At 35.9% G+C, this 20,133-nt stretch overlaps 1 protein-coding gene across 1 annotated transcript in view; it reads left to right on the top strand.

Moving 5' to 3' along the window:
* TMEM182 (transmembrane protein 182) overlaps positions 1–2,328 on the top strand; it is an 89,182-nt gene extending 86,854 nt beyond the window's left edge. The window contains exon 5 of the mRNA XM_001371414.4: positions 59–2,328. Within this exon, the coding sequence (XP_001371451.1) occupies positions 59–279 (221 nt within the window). The 3' untranslated portion in view covers positions 280–2,328. The remainder of the gene's footprint in view (positions 1–58) is intronic.
* Positions 2,329–20,133: the final 17,805 nt, after the last annotated feature.

Genomic DNA, 20,133 nt, shown 5'->3' with positions numbered 1-20,133 from the left:
TTTGTAGAATTACTGTGCTTCCAAAATGTGTAAAGCCGCTCTAATGTGTCTTTTTTAGGTATCCTGTTCTCCTTGGTGGTGGTGTTATATGTCATCTGGGTCCAGGCTGTGGCAGACATGGAAAGCTACACGAACATGAAGAGGAAAGATTGCTCAGAATTTACACCCTACGTGGTGTATGGCTGGTCATTTCTGCTGGCCCCAGCCGGGATCTTTTTCTCTCTGTTGTCTGGATTACTGTTTCTCCTTGTGGGGAGACATATTCACATACACTCCTAGTCGTCTTTCGGCCACCAATGGGGGATATCACAATTTTGCTGAAATGTTTTAAGTGGAATGTAATCTTTACATGGTGTTTCAATTATCCCAGTGTTGGGTTGTTTGGTGTAACTCTAGAGGTGTTTTAAATGAATCATTTTATTTGTAATTTCCTTCTGACAAGAAGGCACCCAGATCCCTCCTGAAAGTAAAGACCTCTCAATCTTATCCAGATACAATTACGGATTTTCAGTTCTTTTAGGATCGTTCTCTCTCGTGGGTCTCTTTTTTTAATAGCACTGGGAGAGTGTTGGGTCTCATGTCAATTCTGGGGAACTGATAACAACCAAACATCACATGGGTCAAATAAGGATTTTTTGTGGTTGTTTAAACTGCCTCTTGGCATTTTTTTTTTTTGCTGTTAGAAAAGAAAAAGGTCTTTGGAGAATGCTTAAGAATGGCAAACAAATGTTGATAGAGTAACTCAATCCATCTCTCCCACCACAGGCATACATATCTGCATACATGTTCATTGGATCCAATGAACAAATTCTTTATTGTTTAAAAATAGACACCAGTTGTTCCTAGTGTGCTGGCCATAAAAATTCACCAGTAAATGTAACAGGAAGCAGGGACGGTGCTAATGTGTACATATACAGCTTGGAATGGCACATGTATTAATTTTTATGAACCTCGTTATCTTTATTCAAATTTTGCATGTTCATGTAAACCTTAATGCATACTAAGAGATAGTAAAGGCAAATGCCAAAATGAATGTATCCAATGTTGAATGAATTTACAAAAACGAATACAGAATCAAATCAATAAAATATTCCATGTAAAGAAGTTTAAAATTTCACGGAAGTCAAAAGCCTTAGCTTGGGGTATAATTCTATTTAATATTTTAAAATTTCCATTTTAAAAGTATATTGCTCTGATGCTTCTCAGTGTGAAAGATTTACTTATGGAGTATGCTTTTAATATTCAAAAGCCATAAACATTCAAAATAACTCTATCTGAGTATCAGACCAGGGTGGCTTTGTTAAATCTGGTAATAAATTACCTTTCCCATGTCCTTATGTGCCCTTGAACTCCTTCCCAGCACTGGGAATCCTTTCATTATGGTACTTCAGTTTCTCGGTCTGGAAAACGGGCTTTTTCACATTTTCATGTTTTTAATCACCTTTGACACCCCGAGGGGGAAAGGACCCTCAGGGAACGTCAGTCTGTGATTTAGCAGTCTGGGCATTTCTAATATCCTAGAGATTAGTTTCATTTGGCCCCAGTTTAGATGAAAATCAAATCCATCTGAGATGCATAGGTACCATTTGCATATGGAAAGCCATCATGGAGTAGTGGAGTATTAGAGAGGGGAAAACAGAGACATGCTGTTGGCTTTGTTCAATTCAAAGTGCTTCATTCCACAGCTGTTATAAATACTAAAGGCATTGATTGCTAAGAGACAAGGAAAGGGTGACCACCTAGAAGATGCAGTGGGGTAGGTTGAAGGTTGCTTCCCGTCCAACTGCTTTTGTAATTGAAAGACTGCCAGGGCCTTCTCTGCTACTCATTTACTTTTCCATTAAGGCCGATTTCTGCAGTTCAGTGTGAAAAGGGTAGGGAAGAATAACAAGAGTTTGAGATAGCGAGCAGATCATGAGAGCATTTTAGTGACAGCTAAAGGGCATGCCCACAATCAAAGAAGTCTCAGTGGCTTAAAAGGTCTCTCAAGTCATTTCAATTATGTTGATAAATGTTGGGGGTTTTTTTTGAGAGTTCTGGATTTTTTCTTTTAATTTTCTTACTGTTTTATTTCCTTCTTGACTTTTGACATGGTTATTAGAAAATTAATTATAGGTTCTGCTATACATATTGACTGCAATATTAAGTTACGCCGTGCTATTAAGTCTTCCAGACATTGCTAGATGCATTTGATTAGGATACGTCATCTGTAAATACAATTTCTTTTTGTAGAACTCTGGAATCTAGCCTTGCTCTGATGTAGTGTATGTCATTTAAATCTCATCTACAATCTGCTTTTAGTAAAGGTTTGAATATTTATAACTTTCAGATGGTTATCCTCACTTTCTAGAACACTTATGCTGGTACCATACATTCATTTCAAAGCAATTGGCTGAATGTTTGATATGTATGACACTTTCCCACAGGCCCACACTTTGGAAATATTTTACAGTTGTAATGCATCAATCACATTAATTTCAAACACATTTCCTAATCTAGTGGCAATGCCCAGAAGAAGCAATGGTAAGTAACCTTTGCTAAGTAAATGAATAAATGCTGCCATATTTTCCCCTAGTTAGTTCAATCAACTTCAGTTGGCTCCATCCTGCAGCTCGTTCCTGGAGCATTATACCTATTTCAGAATGGCCTTCATCTAACCAAATGAAATTATCTATGTTTGGCCTCCAAGAAGAGTGCTGAAATTCCCAGTAAATTCAGGGGAGGTTATTCTTAGGCTACGAACTTTTAGTTGAATAAGTTAGACCTTTCTCCAATACTTACACCAAATAGTATATAAAGTGTAGCAAATCCATTCATTGTCCTTGGTGAAGCTTTTCCTCCATCTCTCCTGATGTTTGCACAAACAATTGGTTTAATTCTATTTGGCCATGAGCAATTATACAGATTACAAATTATTGGGAAACAACAACACCACCTTCAGGTATGAATATCGAAGGGAATGGGAAAGACTGAGGGGCAGATAATACCTGTGATTCACTGGTGTAGGAGATTTTTTGGAGAGGAAACTCCACACAAGTGCTAGTTGGTATCCCTATAATTTGGGGCAGCTAGGTGGCATGGTGAATAGATTGGTGGGCCTGGAATCAGGAAAACTCATCTTCTTGAGTTCAAATCCAGTCTCAGACATTTATTAGCTGGTTGACTCTGGGAAAGTTACTTGACCTTGCTTGCCTCAGTTTCCTCATCTGCAAAATGAGCTGGAGAAGAAAAAGACAACCCACTCTAGCAAGCATCTTCACCAAAAGTGGTCTTGAAGAGTCAGAAATGATTGAAAATGACTAAACAGCAACAATTTCTAAGATTTATAGTTTAGAGTTGTCTAAAGCATTAAGAGGGTAAATAACTTGCCGGAGGTTACAAAGTCAGCTATATTCAGAGTATGAATTTGAATTCTGTTCTTCCTTGCCCCAAAGCACACTCTCTATCTACTGTACGTTCCGTATTAGGAGGAATATATTTGGAAAAAAAATACGGTAGAAACTAGCATTAGCTTTGCTCTTAAGCATTTTCAAAAATTATTAGCATAAAAATAAATTATTAACATTGGACAACATTTAATACAAAGTTATAATGGTATATTAATAATAATAACAGGCATTTATATCATACTTTAATATTTATAAAGAACAATACAAATATCTCATCTAATCCTCACAGCAGTCCTATGATATAATGCTATTATTTTCCCTCATTTTACAGTTGAGGAAACTAAGGCCAAAAGGGCTGAAATGACTTGTCCAGGCTCACACAGCTACTACATGTTGTAATATATGACCAGAAGGAGGTCTCACACACACACACACACACACACACACACACACACACACACACACACACACACACTGGGGAACTGGAGAGAAAGCATGAGAGAACTGAAGAAAAGGAGAGAGGGAAGAGATTGAACCTCCCTTCTCTTCCCCTTGGGGAAGATAGTACAACTTATCTTCCAGAGGGACAGAATATGTCTCCTCAGAGACTGGGTTTGGAAGATAGAGGTTAAGGACTGGAGGAGAAAGTCTTAGAAAAATGACCCACTGCCTCCCTTCTTGATCTTAGCTGTTGCTGAGGGGCAAGTAAATTTCCTGCCTCTGTATCCTCGCAATATCCCAATTAGCACCTTTCCCTTTGAAACTTAGTTCACTCCTCAGCCCTGGTCTTGAACTAGTTCTCCCGTTGGGGGAATGGTATGATTCTCCCCAAATCTTCAGTCTCCTTCTTTGATATCAGCAAGCAGGCAGACCTTATATAAATGGTAACACTTTATTTTTGAGAACACACAGGGCAGGGAGAGTGAGGGTGTTGGGTGAGGAAGGTGGGAGATAGGAATCCCTATTAATTAGCAACTGACCTTCCCCCCAAATCCTGAGGGTTTCAGGTTGTCTGCCTGACCCTCCTTTTGGTCAATTGTTGGGTTTGTCCTTCCTGCTAAACTAATCTGTCTATGAGTTGAAGTTCAGGACAATTTGGGGAAAAAGATCTTCTCAGTAGACGGATTTCTATAAAGTCCCAGTCTACTTTTGTCTTCAGCTGGAACCAGAGAGATTTAGGGGTTCATTGGAAGGTAGTCAGTGTCCAGAGGGATCCTCCATCTCAGAGGTCCTCCTCTCAGATGGTCCACTCTAGGAGAGAGTTGACCAGAAGTAAACTGGCAGTTTTTTTTGAATTCTCCCAGCTATTCTGTTCCTTCCTGGAATCTTGAGTCTTCCTTGCCCTTCCACCACTTGAGCTGTGCCTTTGCATTGCTGGACCTGATTTTTTCTTTCCTTCTGTAACTTCTTACAGTGTCTGAGACTGGATTTAAATATAGGTCTTCCTGGCTCTAAGTCCAGTACTCTATCTACTGTACCACCAAGGCTGCCTACCAAGATGTAGTAGTAACAGAACTTCTATAAATGGACCTAATATGTTTAAAGCTTTTAAAATTTTGAATTTTAAGTTTTTGAAAGACTATGATATGAAAGAGGGCATTAGTCTTGTTCAGTTAGGTTCAAGATTTACCTGATACTTTTGCTGAATTTACCAAACTGACCAGCTGCTTAAGCATGACCTACAGTCTGATGTCTAAAGAATCTATGAATGGTCACAAATCAAATCTAGATATGAAATTTGCAGTATGATACAGGATTGAAATGAAAAAAAAATGTCATTTAATTGAATGCAAACCCAATTCTTAACTCCTTCTAAAATAATCTCATTTCAAAGGAACAGGAAGAACAGGAAATACCTTCATTTATTTGACCTTGGTTAGACCCTTTAAATCTTATCTACAGTGTAGGTCCCTATGTAAGAATAAAAAGGTCAAAGATGAGGAAATTAGGGACTTAATTTCTGATGAGTGAGTGAAGGTGCTAAATATATTAGGGGCATGACTGAGTGATGATTAAGTCTAAGAAGGAGAGGAGGAGAGAGACCTGACAAAATTTTCTAATACAGAATGTGAAAAATGTTAAGCACTAGAGAGGGAGGGGAAATATTTAACATAGTCCAGAGTATATCAAGATGATGAAACTAAGAAAGGAACATTTAGTTTGAATCACAGTAAAAACATCCTGTTAGAGTTTATGGTTTCTGAAATAGAGAACTTGTGCATGCAAGAGAAGATCCATTCCTTGGACCATCTAAAATTAGCCTGAACAGTGTCATCAGGTAGAGAAGTACGTGAGGGAACAACCCCAAATAGCTATGGAGATGGACTTGGTGATCTGCTATGCCTTTATTTTCATTCGAACAGCAATGACTATATCATGAAAAGCAGACTTGTCTTTGGAGGGTTCTCCACTTGCAAAGACTATATATTATCTTTAATCACCATATATTAGTTTAATTTTATGTCTTTACACATTTTCATGTAAATTATTATTCACATTTTCCTGTTTCTATAAGAGATTATGAATTCTATAATTCATAATCATTATTCTAAAATCATTAATTCTATAAACCATCTAATGATGATTTGAATACTTTATGTAGGTGACAGTAATTCTCTAAATTTGCTGTTTGGTGATAGAACAGTTGGAATAACTCATATTTGGAAAAATGGTGAATGATACACTGGTAATATATAAAAGAACAAAATACTTATCATCTAAATATAGTCCATGTGCCACAGAACAGTCTATATATCCTCACTAAGTAGGTTTACAATAATTACTGCAATATCATTTACTGAAGATGTAGCCATCTCTCCATTAATGTTCCAATTTCTCCTCTTCTATTTTTCCTTAGCTTTTCTTTTATTGCTGTTAAAAATGGGCTTCTGCTAATGTAGAACATTCATCATTTGCAGAAACTATCATTAATAATAATAATTACCTAAGGGAAAGTTTTGTTTGTTTGTTTTTAGTCTACATTACTATGCTGCCAAAATGGCTAGCTCCCTAGACTCAGGTTCAGAAAATTTGTTGTTATCTGCCTTTGCACTTTTACCCAATGCCAGGCATTTCCCAAGGCAGTATTCTACTCACTCTTTACTTATACTTCTTAGAATTAAAGGTTCAACTCAGGTGTCAACTCCTAAGTGAAGACTTTGTTGCTATTCCCCAAATATAAGTGTTCTGTCTCTTGAAATTATCTGGTATTTACTTACTAGAGTCTTATGATTTGTGCCCAAGGAGAGGATTCAGACTTTAGATTTTGGAACTTGACACTACATTATATAGAAATAAAGCTAAGCTGTAAATGTAACCTCCTCTTCAGAAGGAAGGGGTAGGGGATGTACTCCCAAGTATTGAGAAGGGGGGATCAGTATACCTTTGTAAAACATAATCCCACTGTTAAATGGTTAGATGGAGAACTAGAGCCAATGACAGAGACCCTGGACATCTCCCAAGTCCCAATGGATCCAAAATATCCATTTTAAGGCAGAAGAGTAGTAAGAGCTAGTCAGTTGGGGTTAAATGATTTATCCAGGGACACACAACATGGTTCTGGGTTTAGGTCATAAAATACCAAGTATGAAAACTACTTACAATGAGCTTATATTCTAATGGGGGCAATAACAAATACATAGCATATGCAGATATATATGCACACACATATTTTCATATATAAAATATCCAAAGAATAAACATAAAGTCAATTAATGCAACTATATATAAAGCTGTCCAATATAAGATGGGATATGTATTAGCAATTGGGTGATCAATAAAGTCTTTTTAAAATATTTATTTTTTCAGTTACATATTGAAACAATTTTTGATAATTGTTTTCTGATATTTTAAGATTCAGATTATCTCTTTCCCTTCCTTCCATTCCTCCCCAAGGTGGCAAATAATCTAATATAAAGTATATCAGTGCCTTCATGCAATACATATTTCCAATATTGCTCATGCCAATGACAGAAGACATTTATCACACATACAATAAAAACTCATGAAAAAAATAAAGAGGAAGATATATGTTTTGACCTGCAATGAGACTCCAACAGTTCTTTCTTCTACTGTGGATAGCTTGGGAACTTGCTATGCTGATAATAGTTTAAGTCATTTTAGTTACTCTATACATTGTTCTCCTGGTTCTGCTTACTTTATTTTGCAACAGTTCATATAAATCTTTCCAGGTTTTTCTGAACTCATCCTGTTCCTCATTTTTTATGGTGCAATAGTATTTTATTACAACCATATGCCACAACTTATTCATCCATTCTCCAAGTGAAGGACACCCTCTCAGTTTCCAACTCTTTGCCTCTACAAAAAGAACCACTAAAAATATTTGGATACACACAGGTCCTTTTACATTATCTTCAACCTCGTTGGAATACAGACCCAGTAGTTGTATTGCTGGATCAAAGGGAATGAATAGTGTTACAGCCCTTTGAGCCTGGTTCATATTGCTCTCCACAATGGTTTTATCAGTTCATAGTTCCACTAGCAGTGTATTAGTATCCCAGTTTTCCCATATCCTTATTTTCCTTTGTGATCATGATAGTCAATCTGATAGGCATGAAGTAGTATCTCAGAATTGTTTTATTTTGCATTTCTCTAATTCATAGTGATTTGGAGCATTTTTTCATGCGACTAAAATAGTTTTAATTTCTTCCTTTGAGAATTGCCTATTCATCTCCTTTGACCACTTTTCAATTGGGGAATGCTTTGTATTCTTATAAATTCATCTCAATTTTTTGTATATTTGATAAATGAGGCCTTCATCAGAGATGACTTGCTATAAAGTTTCTCCCAAAATTTATTGTTTCCCTGCTAATCTTGGTTGCATTGGTTTTCTTTGTAGAAAAACTTTTAAATTTAATATAATCAAAATTATCCATTTCATTTTTCATAATGTCCTCTATTTCATGTTTGAATTATTCCCTTATTTGTAAATCTGAAAGGTAACCATTTCCATGTTCTCCTACTTTGTCTATGGTACTACCCTTTTATTTGTAGATCAATTATCCATTTTGACTTTATTCTGGTGTATGGTGTGAGATGTTACTCTATGCCTAATTTCTGCCATACTATTTCCCAGTTTTCACGACAGTTTTTGTCAAATAGCAAATTCTTTCTCCCAACACTTGGATCTTTGGTTTATGGAACACTAAGTTGCTATGGACATTACCATCTTTTGAAATAAAGTCTTCATATATTGAACAGAGCAAATGGAGATGATAGTCCCACTATATTGTCCCTCAGAACATAACTAGAGTGTTTTCAATTTTTGGTGCCAAATTTTAGGCAGAATATTCATTAGTTCAGATGCATTTAGAAAGGTATGGCCAGAAAATTGGGACACTAATGCATTGCTGGTAGAGTTGTGAACTGATCCAAGCCTTCTGGAAGGCAATTTGGAATTATGCCCAAAGGGTTTTAAAAGACTGCATGTCTTGTGATCTAGGAATACCACTATTGGGTTTGTACCCCAAAGAGATAAAAAAATATTTGTACAAAAATATTTATACCTGGCCTTTTTGTAGTGATAAAAATGGGAAAATGAGTGGGTGTCCCTCTATTGGGAATGACTAAACAAATTATGATATACAATGGTTATGCAATACTATTGTTCTATAAATGATGAATTGCTTGATTTCTATATGAACTGAAAAGATCTCCATGAACCGATGTAGTGTGAAATGAACAGAACCAGGAGAACATTGAATATAGAAAGTGAAACGTTGTGGAATGATCAAATGTAATAGACTGCTACTAATAGCAATGCAATGATCAAGAATAATCCCATGGAACTTATGAAAAAGATTGCTATCCACACCTAGAGAAAGAATTATGGGAGTAGAAATGCAAAAGAAAAACAGATGACATCACTAGGTTATATGGGTATATGATTTGGAGTTGTGGTTTTTAAAAGATTACTCTATTACAAATATGAATAATATGGAAATTGGTTTTGAATAATAAGACATGTGTACCAGTGAAATTACTTGTCAGCTCCAGGAAGGGGGAAGAAAGAGGGGAAGAATTATGTAGCCATGGAGAAATATTCTAATGATGATAATAATAATAATGTGGGAGGGGGCAAAGAAGAAAGATATGGCCAGAGTGGTGTTAAGACTTAAAGAAATGTCAAATGAGAACTTGGTTGAAATGTTTGAAAAAATTTACTGATACTTATTTGGAGAAGAATATATACCAAGAAGAAATCAGGTTGCTGTCTCCAAATATCTGGAAGGTTACTTATCATGCACAAGAGGGATTCAATATATTCTGTTCATCCCCAGTGATAACATATGTCAATATCATTGTAAAGGAATTGATCAATATGTTACTGTTAATTCAGAAAGTCCATATTTCATTATTCATAATAATTAAGGTTAATAGGTGGAAATATAAAAAAGCAGGTTTCAGTTGAATATAGGGAAGAACTTCCTAACAAAAAGAGCTTCCAAAGAAAAATGGAATGAGGCGACACACCAATTTTACAGATATTATTATGGGTAATTCGTATAGGTATTATTCCTATTTCCCAGATGAAAAACTGAGGTGCCATTGTGTTTTTTAATTTCTAGGTGTTTTTTTTTTTAATTTTTGTACCTCTTCCTCAGTAGGAAGAGGAATTGGGATTGTTACAAAATCAGATAGTATCTAGTGGAATGTTTAGCTCTGCCAATGGGAGATAGAAACATGGAAGTTTAATTCAACAAATACTTGTTGTATACTTATTCTATTTCAAGTTACCATGTCACACTGAGAACACAAGATAAAGATGATATAAATGGTGTCAAACATACAGAAATGGATCCACTAAGTACATAAGAATCCCTTTAGGTCATATATTAACTTGGAAAAATACATGTTAACATTATCTATATTCAATTTTGTTTTTATTTTATTAAATATTTCCCTATCACATTTTAATCTGATTCTGTGGCACTTAAGGATGTTTCTAGAACTATAAGACACATATTTGACACCTTTGATATGCTCAATTAAACATATCTCAGGAAAACTAGTTAGCTTCCATCTCTTGACCTATGACTGTTATTTTGATTTACCAGATTTGATATTAGAAGAAACTTAAGTTGAAGGCTAAGTATAATTGATAAAAAGAGGGATAAAAATCTTTACTGGATTACTCTGGGACTTGGACTTCTTAGAGATCTTTAGGTGTTTATTATTATAATATTAATAAAAATTATGAAAATATTTTTTCTTAGACAAAAAGCAAAATAACATCTATTACTTGACTAGTTGGTTATCTAATGTTGGCCAAATCATAGCATAAACTTTGTAAAGTAGCAAATTGCTGGTAGTGCATAAGCTCATAAAGGATAGGCACTTTGATAATTCCCTTTAGATTGTAACACCTCATTAACTGTAAATTCCTCAAGAGTAGGGGCTGTCTTTTGTCTATTTTTGTATTTTTTGTATTTGCAGTGCTTAGCATAGTACCTCACACACACACACACACACACACACACACTCACATATATATATATATATACATATATATATATATTTTGCGGATCAATCATTTGATTGATTCTTATAATAAGAGCACTAACCAGCAATATGGGGCATATAACCAGAAAACCTGGGCCAAAAAACTTGAAAAGTGATGCTAAATCATCTTTTTAGGCAAATTAAGACCTTATAGAATACATGATCCTGATGAGACAGAGAATCCAAGAACCAGCTTCATGGAGGACAAACAAGGAACCTAGTAGACATTCTGAGGGAAATACTCTGCTATTAGCCTTTTTGATTTGATAACTCATGACAAAATGCCAGTTTCCTAGCCTAGGTACTGCTCTTTCTATAGTACTTGGCATATAATAGCTAACTTGTAAATAATTTTTGATAGAAGATATCTTCCTTCCCTAAATAGATCTAACACTTTCAAAATTTCAAGGGAAGCATCACCTTACTATTAATTTAATTTGATGTCTTAATAAAATAAAATACATTCAAAGGTAATAAAAACCACAGTTTAAAATTAATCTACCTGTCAAACACTTCTTCCAGGCAATTACTTCTCATCTCCGGATCAAATAGATTTGAAACAAAGATGATAACTCACTGTGTATCTATGGTTGAGTCACTTCATCTCTCTAATCTTCAACTTTCCCATCTGTAAAATAAAGAAATTCTTCTGGAATAAGGAAATGGGATTCTAGGAATAATAAATCCTCAGTCTACTATTTTAATATTGTGGTTCTAGAAGCTTTACATTGCTGCAGAAGGTGTGAGTAGATTATATATTGCTGTCTTGAAGAACTCTGTGAATAGGCTTTTCCATGGAGAACCTTGGTTTCTTAAGAACAATGGAACCATTTGTGCTACTTACTATAATCCATTACTACAAATATTTTATCTCTTCTTCAGAACATTCCAGTTAACCTGACCTTCTTCTGGACATCAATGATTCTATCTTGTAATTATATCCATTAATTTTGTCCATGATCCTTTGTTGTTGTTGTTTTTTTCCTTTGAAGAGTATGAAAATATTCACCCTTGTGTGCTTAGAGAAGTTTCTCTTCCTTGTGGATATAAGAATGAAGTTATGCTGAAAAATTCTATGTTCAGGGTTCAACAAATAAGTTTGTTGATTATTCCTTCTAAAGTTGAAATGCTATGATTCTATGATATTAATTTTCTTGACCATAAGAAACTCATTTGTAAAATGGGAGTAATGATATTTGAACTCTGTTCCTCATAGGATGACTGTGGGAAGAAGTCCATAAAACATAAATTACTTAACATAAATATAATCTGTCATTATTTTATGACATTACCTAACAAAACCTCCTGGTTTCCTAGTTGAATGATAGATTCATTGGATGAGAAGTCTACAAGTCAAGGAGACCATGGAGAATATCTAATCCAACCCTCTAAATTTATAGAAAAAGAAATTTAGACCTTATGCTTCAAGGTTGTCTCTTTCCATCCTCAGAAAGAGGCAACAGAAAAACAACAAAAAAGGAGTGGAGTAGGGAGGGAAGGATCTTGCTTTCTGACACTGGGGAAATCCATTAACCTCCCTTGGTATGAGCTTCTTTAGGTGTGAAATTTGAGGTAATTTAGATAAGGACCAGACTGCATGGTTTTCAAGGCTCCTTCCAGCTTCCCTGTTCTTTATTTTTTCTCAAATTCTACATTCTCAGCTGGTTTTTCATGCTGATAGTCAAAATATCATAGCACAGCTCAAAGGGTAATATAACTGTGCCACCATAGACTAAAGTCTGTTTCCTAGCTGGATAAGTCACTTAACTCCTGCTCCCTAGCCTTTACTACTCTTCTGCCTTGGGACCAATATACATTATTGATCCTAAGACTGAAGATAAGGGGTTTTTAAAAGAAAGGCCAAACTCTACTCTCAGGTTTTTCATGTACTGAGTGATTATATTCATCATTGTTTACAGCTTTTAAAAGGAGTGTCAATAATAACCGATTTTGCACTGTCAATCAGTTAATATACATTTGTGTAGTACCTACTATGTGTTTATAGCTATGTTCAAAAGATACAAAGACTTGTATTCTTTTAGAAGAGATGAAATGTACAACCCAGTTTTATGAAAGTACATATTATAAATAAATAGGAAGAAGTTTTTTAGAGGGGAGATATTACCAGCTTGGATTAGGGAAAACCTCATGTTACAGGAAGTGGTAAGTGAGCCGAGCCTTGTAGGAATGGAAATATCATTTCCTTTTATCCGGTTTGACCTACACTCTGATATAAGGACAAAGCATTTTTGGTGCTTGGAAGGTTTAGTGGAAAAATTTCAAATGACATTTAAACACTCAGCAAAGCATAATAGTAAAGGAAAAAAAAATATTTTGAACACTTGACTGGAACATAAAGAAATCCTGATATGTTGGTTAGCATTGCATTCACAAGGTAAAATCCCAACTTTTCAAAACAAAAGGGCTCCTCATTCTTCTTTGGTCATTGTCTATGATATTGTAGCAAAATGCATCTAAAACGATCAAGTCAGAGTTACTGATTTCAAAATCCGCCACTAACAATACCTGCATGACCTTGAGCAAGTCATTAAATCTTGGTCCTATTTTTTTTCATTGGTAAAATGAGAGCTTTAGATGACATGGTTCCTACCAGCTCTAACTCTATTATCCTATAATTCAATTCAGGGGAAAAATGGATATTTCCTTTTTAAAGAAATTAAACATTTTTTTGTAATCTTTCATTTTTTTTTTGGAAATCACTCCTTCACAGTATTTATGGTGGGTGGCTGGGCACATCTCAATGATAATCATTATAGCTTAAAAGAGCTATGATCTTTTTTTCTGTCAAATAAATTTCTTTTTTTCTTTTTTCTTTTTTTTGGATTTCTTAACTGTTACTTCTTCTTTTTTTTTTTAAACCATCATCTTCAGTCTTGGAGTTAATACTGTGTATTGGTTCCAAGGCAGAAGAGTGGTAAGGGTTAGGCAATGGGGGTCAAGTGACTTGCCCAGGGTCACACAGCTGGGAAGTGTCTGAGGTCATATTTGAACCCAGAACTCCCATCTCTAGGCCTGGCTCTCAATCCACTGAGCCTCCCAGCCGCCCCCTGTTAATTCTTTTAAAAGCAAGAAGATAAAGCGTTGCAGTAGCATTTTTCTTATTGTTTCCGCTTCCATACAAAAATGGAAGACATCACATTGTCTCCTATCAATTATACGATTTTGAAGAGCAGAAATATGGCATTTGGGAAAAACAGAGTGCTCTAGGAGTTAGGAGCATTGAGTTCATATTCCACTTCTATTACTAGAGCTTTGTCACCTTGTTCTAGTGATCATTAACCTCTATAAACTTCAATTTCTCTAGCTGCAAAATTAGATTTGCATGACCTACTTTATGGGACAACAAGATAGGATACGTAAAAACATTATATAGCCATAATGCACCAGATACATTTGAGTTACTATTATTACTCTAGCATTCCCTACATATTAGAAAGTCTAGAGTAATTAGAAAGATTAGGGTTAAGGCATTTTCTGCTACATGCTTCAAGACCTTGAAGAAAATACACGAGTGGGGGAGCATAGCTATATACTTTATGCCCACTTTAACAAGAACAGACCACCTAGGAACACAAGTCTCCTCAGAAATATGTTGGGTGGGTTCTGAAATACAGGCAAGCCAAGAAAAATATCCAAATTAAATTAGCATCCTTTTATAATAGAGAAATGATTTAAATATAAAAAAGGGAAAACATAGAGATAATGAAAACCGGTTTTCCCACTACATAGGCTCTGTGAATGTGGCTTTATTTTGAAAGAGATCACTTTCATTGCAACACGTATGATGCTGCCAGCCCGGCATGGTTATTTGGCAGCTATTTAAAGCATGGATCATATTACTCTGTCTCACTGTTAGGCACTCATATTCCAACTGGTACACAACAGATCTAAACAGAAATCAGCTTCAGGTTTTATTCCCTGAAATTGCATTTGATAGCACAATCCCTGTGAGTTTTTCTTCCTTCCTCCCTTCCTCCCTCCTTCCCTCCCTCCCTCCCTCCCTTCCTCCCTCCTTCCTTCCCTCCCTCCCTCCCTCCCTTCCTCCCTCCTTCCCTTCTTCCTTCCTTCCTTCCTTCCTTCCTTCCTTCCTTCCTTCCTTCCTTCCTTCCTTCCTTCCTTCCTTCCTTCCTTCCTTCCTTCCTTCCTTCCTTCCTTCCTTCCTTCCTTCTTCCTCTTTCTTTCTTTCTTTCTTTCTTTCTTTCTTTCTTTCTTTCTTTCTTTCTTTCTTTCTTTCTTTCTTTCTTTCTTTCTTTCTTTCTTTCTTTCTTTCTTTCTTTCTTTCTTTCTTTCTTTCTTTCTTTCTTTCTTTCTTTCTTTCTTTCTTTCTTTCTTCTACTCTTGTTCTCATTCTTCTCCTCCTCCTCCTCCTTCTTTCTTCTTCTTCTTCTTCTTCTTCTTCTTCTTCTTCTTCTTCTTCTTCTTCTTCTCTTCTTCTTCTTCTTCTTCTTCTTCTTCTTCTTCTTCTTCTTCTTCTTCTTCTTTCTTCTCCTCCTTCTTCCTCTTCCTCTTCCTCTTCCTCCTCCTCCTTCTCCTCCTCTTCTACATCCTCCTCCTCCTCCTCCTCTTTCTTCATCTTCTTCCTGTGCTAAATTTTTTTTTTTTTGGAACAGTGCTTTGTCAATGTCAAAGGGGAAGTTTAACTAGGCCACCAATCTGGTATAGAGCATTATCAGCTATATAAGCTTCTCTGTCCTTTTACATTTGCTTATGAGTTTATAAACCACAGAGAATAAAAAGTACTAAATAGAATAAAATGACCTGTCAAGGGTAGATATAGTACTTGTGAATTACTTTAAAAAATCTTCATTTGGCATGAGTTTCTCTTCTGTCTTAAAGCCTAGTTTCTTTTCCCCTTTACTTTTTGCCCTTAAGACCAGCCCTTCCAACTAATGTACTTTGAGCAGCAAGGGTTTTTGAAGTATGTTCCTTGAAAGAAAACCATTTTGTCTTTGTCAGTGAAACCAAGGACTAGATTTAGAAACACAAGTGAGTGAGCAGTAGCTGAAAAACAGATTAGAATCTCACCTGTAATATCTTCTCTAATGTAGAAAAAAGGCACAGTGCCCTGCAAACTAGTTTAAAAAAAATATATATTTATTTGTTTGTTACATTAAAATTTTTAACTGTCTTCCTCTTTGAAATAAAAAAAAAGTAAGCTGGGTGAAAACTGTTTATTCTTGAAATAGAGAAGTAAACTGTTCTCTGGCTGACTAGAGAGCTGCTATAGGAACCTGAGGCTGCTTATTTGTAATGGAGGTAGAAATGATAAATGTTGAAGGATGCCACCACACAGGAATGCTGGTACACTGAGGACTGCTCTGGGATTTACTCTGATCCCTACTGATTGCTGATGGATCAATCTACTTCCTAACCTCCTTCCTCCCTCACTCCCTCCCTTAACCAACCTTTCCCTTTTGCCTCCCTCACCTCCCAGATCTTCTTGAAGCCTTTACTTCTTCCCTCCCTCCTGAGTGAACTATATACTCCAGTTGCTTCCTCAGTCAAGGGGTTTATTGGGATAACCAGATGGGACACTGAGGTAAGAGGGATGAGGATTTCCCTAAAATATGGGGATGATTTTAGGAAGGTTTGTGGGAGTATTCATCACAAACTGTGACTCTGAGACAGTTAGGGAGAAGGAGAACAACAGCAGTTCAAAATCTTCTTTCTTCTTCACAATTCAGCCAGGTCTCTCAGCTTAACCCCAGAAAGAAACTTTTGAGTTCTAAATCTCTCCTTTTCTCCTGGCCAGCTCAACTCTCAAATAGACCACCAACTCAAAAGCTTCTCCCCTGATCAGCTTCCACTGCTCAGAGCCAGAGAAACAGAGACCAAGTCCAAAAGCCCAGTTTCTCTTCTCAGTGTGGCCAGCAAAAGCCCCCAACTACCACTCCTGGGAACATTCCGTTGGAATCCTGGTTCTTGCATCTTGATCTACAAGTCCTGCAAAACCTCTCTCTCTTCATGTTTCTATCACACCTTTCCTTCCCCTTCCTGTACTAGAGAAGGCATTATTTGACAAAAAGATACATGTATATATAAAACTATGTCTTGCTTGTTTATATTTATCATTTCTTTCTCTGGAACTTGACATGTAAAAGTTATTCTTTAAACAATATTTCTGTTGCTATATATAATGTTCTCTTGGTTCTGCTCATTTCATTATTCATAATTTCATGTAGGTTTTTTATATTTAAGAAAATAATCTGCTTTTTATTTCATTTTCTTTTTTTAACCCTTATCATCTCTCTTAGAATAAATAAGCAGAAGAGTGATAAGAGCTAGAAAATTAGGGTTAAGTGATTTGCCCTGGGTAACATAGGTAGGAGTGTCTGATGCCATCTTTAGGTTGACTTCTCTATCCACAGAACTACCTAACTATGCTCTTGGTCATTACTTGCTACTCTGTAGTATTCTATCAGAGTCATATGTTTCAACTATTTTTGCAAATTATATGCCCATAGTTAGGTCATTCAAACTGTTATTTCCTTAGTATGTTCTTTAAGATCTTAAGTTATAGGGACAGTGTAAGATTAAAATTAATATCCAATAACTTCAAGTATTATATTTTATAAGATTTATTAATAAATACTTGAAGTAGAAGAAATAAAAGAACAAAAGTATGAAAGCCTAAGAAAATAACATGTGAGTAAAATTCTCCTGCCTGGCACTCACTCAACTTCCTCAAACCACATTCCCATGAAAAGATCAAGAAGTTTGAGGTCACATCAAAATATATCCTAAGTATGGAAGCATGTAACATGAGAAGGAAAATAGAATGCTAGGGGAGAGGGTCCTGGGGTTCAAAATTCTAATTACACAGCAGTTAGGTAGCTCAGTGGATGGAGAATCCAGGACTGGATATGGGAAGTTCTGATCAAATCTGATATCAGATACTTCCTAACTGTGTGACCCTAGACAAGTCACATAACTCCAATTGCTTAGCCCTTACTGTTCTTCTGTTTTGGAAACAACACTTTGTATCAATTCTAAGACAGAAGGTAACGGTTTAAAAGAATTCTAAGTTACAGACAGATTGTTGATTTCTATCAATGAAGGGAAGGTGTTTCCACACATGGAATTCCTCCTACCAGTAAAAATACAGGGCTGTGCCAAAGAAAAGGTCATTATACTATGATCCAGGCTTGAATTTCACAGAATTTTTAATAAAGCTAAAATGAGAAACTTCCAAAAATTAACATATGTATTTTAAATCACAGTGGAATTGTGGTCCCAGCAGCATAGAATAAAATTTTCTGGATACTGCATGATTATGACAGCCTTGCTTTTTATAACTGCTAATTATAGAAAATAAATCAAATTGCTGAGTTATGAATGGCCAAAAGTCATTAAGCATTGGTTGCAAAGCATGTAACACCTTTACTCCTAATTGAACAAACTTAATTAAAATGTACATATTTATGGAAAGGTGATGTTGTACATAATTCATTGTGAAGCTGAGTGAAAGATAGAGTTTTGGATTTCTACCCTTACATTCTCCACTCTTGTAATGGGTATTATCCAACCCTAGAGTGACCTTCGGAGTAGCTTCTTTGCTCTCTGTATTTCTATGATTCTTAGAGTAGCTTGCAGCCTTTCATCTTTTGGCTCTACCCTTTCATGACTGGTGATTGGTTTTTGTGTCAGTTAAGCATCTCCAGAAATTCTTGAAAGAACAAGTCTTTACAGAAAGTTTAGCTATCTGGATCTGAAAGTAAAATTTACAGTAGTGCCTGATGGCATTTCTTTACCAAGAGTCAGGTGATCCTTAATCTTCTGGATCTTCCAGTGAAAATTCCTGCCTTATTTGCATCACTCCCCAACTACTTAACCATTCGTATTTATCCCTTACCAAAGTCTGTTTTTTTCTAAAATCTCCTGGGTCAAATTCATACTGTAACACTTAAATAACATACGTGATCTTGGGAAAGGCATGCATTCCCTGATCGTCACATTCCTTATCTATAAATGAGAAGATTGAATTAAAATGCCTTCCATGTTCTCTTCCACATTTAATCAGTGTCCTATGGAAGACCAACAGGTGGTATGGCATAGTGTCTAGAGGGCTACCTCAGAGAGGGGAAAACTATGTTCAAGGTTCACATTCAAGTTTCAAGTCCAGTTCCTGACATATAACAGCCATATAACAGAACTTGGTCAAGCTAAGTAAACTCTTAGTGGTCAAAATAAAATTTTGAAGATGAAAAATTATTTAAGAAAAGGTGACACTTTGAAATGCAGTGATCCTGAACAACCTGGATGGATCTACAAGAAAGAACACTATTCACATTCAGAGCAAAAACTGAGGGAGCAGAAACACAGAAGAAAAACAACTGCTTGATCACATGGGTCAAGGGGAAATGGCTGGGGATGTAGACTCTAAATGAACATCCTAGTGCAAAGAACAACAATATGGAAATAGGTTCTGATCAAGGACACATGCAATACCCAGTGGAATTGCACATTGGCTATGGGCAGGGGTGGAGGCAGGGGAGGGAGGGAAATAATGTGATTTTTGTAACAGGAATAATGTTCTAAATTGACTAAATAAAATTTTCTAAAATAAAAAAGTGCCACCCTGAATGCTAGAGGGGATTTCTTTACCAGGGATTTTTCAATACTAATGAAGTCATAGGTCTAGTTCTTATTTCCCTACAATGGCTTATTCTATAAAAGCTTTGCAGAGAATGGTGGAAATAAGTAAGAGAAAGTTATTATCATTCCCAAGAAGAGCAAAAGCCTGACAACTCAGCTCTCCCTTTCTTCCAGCTAGGATTTTATCAGGTACTTGCAACAGGCAGCAATCAACAATCAAGGTATGTTTATTGTGTGAAGATAGAGACAGAAACAGAGAGAAGGAATGAGTGTAGAAAGTAATGATTGAACTGTATATTGAAGGAAGAGGTGGATTCTTTGAGCCAGGTGAAGAGCAAATGCATTCTAGGTATGAGAAGAGGAATGATACATAACAAGATGGAAGGTTAGGCTGGGGCCAGGTGGAAAATTGTTTTCAAATCTCAACAGATAAATTATATTTTATTTTGAAGCAACCAGTAACCACTTGTAGTTTAAATGAGTTAGATCAGATCAGAATTTAAGGAAAACCACTTTAGTAGGTATTTAGCAGATAGCTCAAAGTAAAGAAAGACTTGAGGCCAGGAGACCAACTAGGAGGCCATTAAAACTGAGCTTAAATATGTTC

Source organism: Monodelphis domestica, chromosome 8 (genome assembly GCF_027887165.1).
Source record: "Monodelphis domestica isolate mMonDom1 chromosome 8, mMonDom1.pri, whole genome shotgun sequence".
Taxonomy (NCBI): domain Eukaryota; kingdom Metazoa; phylum Chordata; class Mammalia; order Didelphimorphia; family Didelphidae; genus Monodelphis; species Monodelphis domestica.
This window is presented reverse-complemented; position numbering and strand designations above follow the sequence as displayed.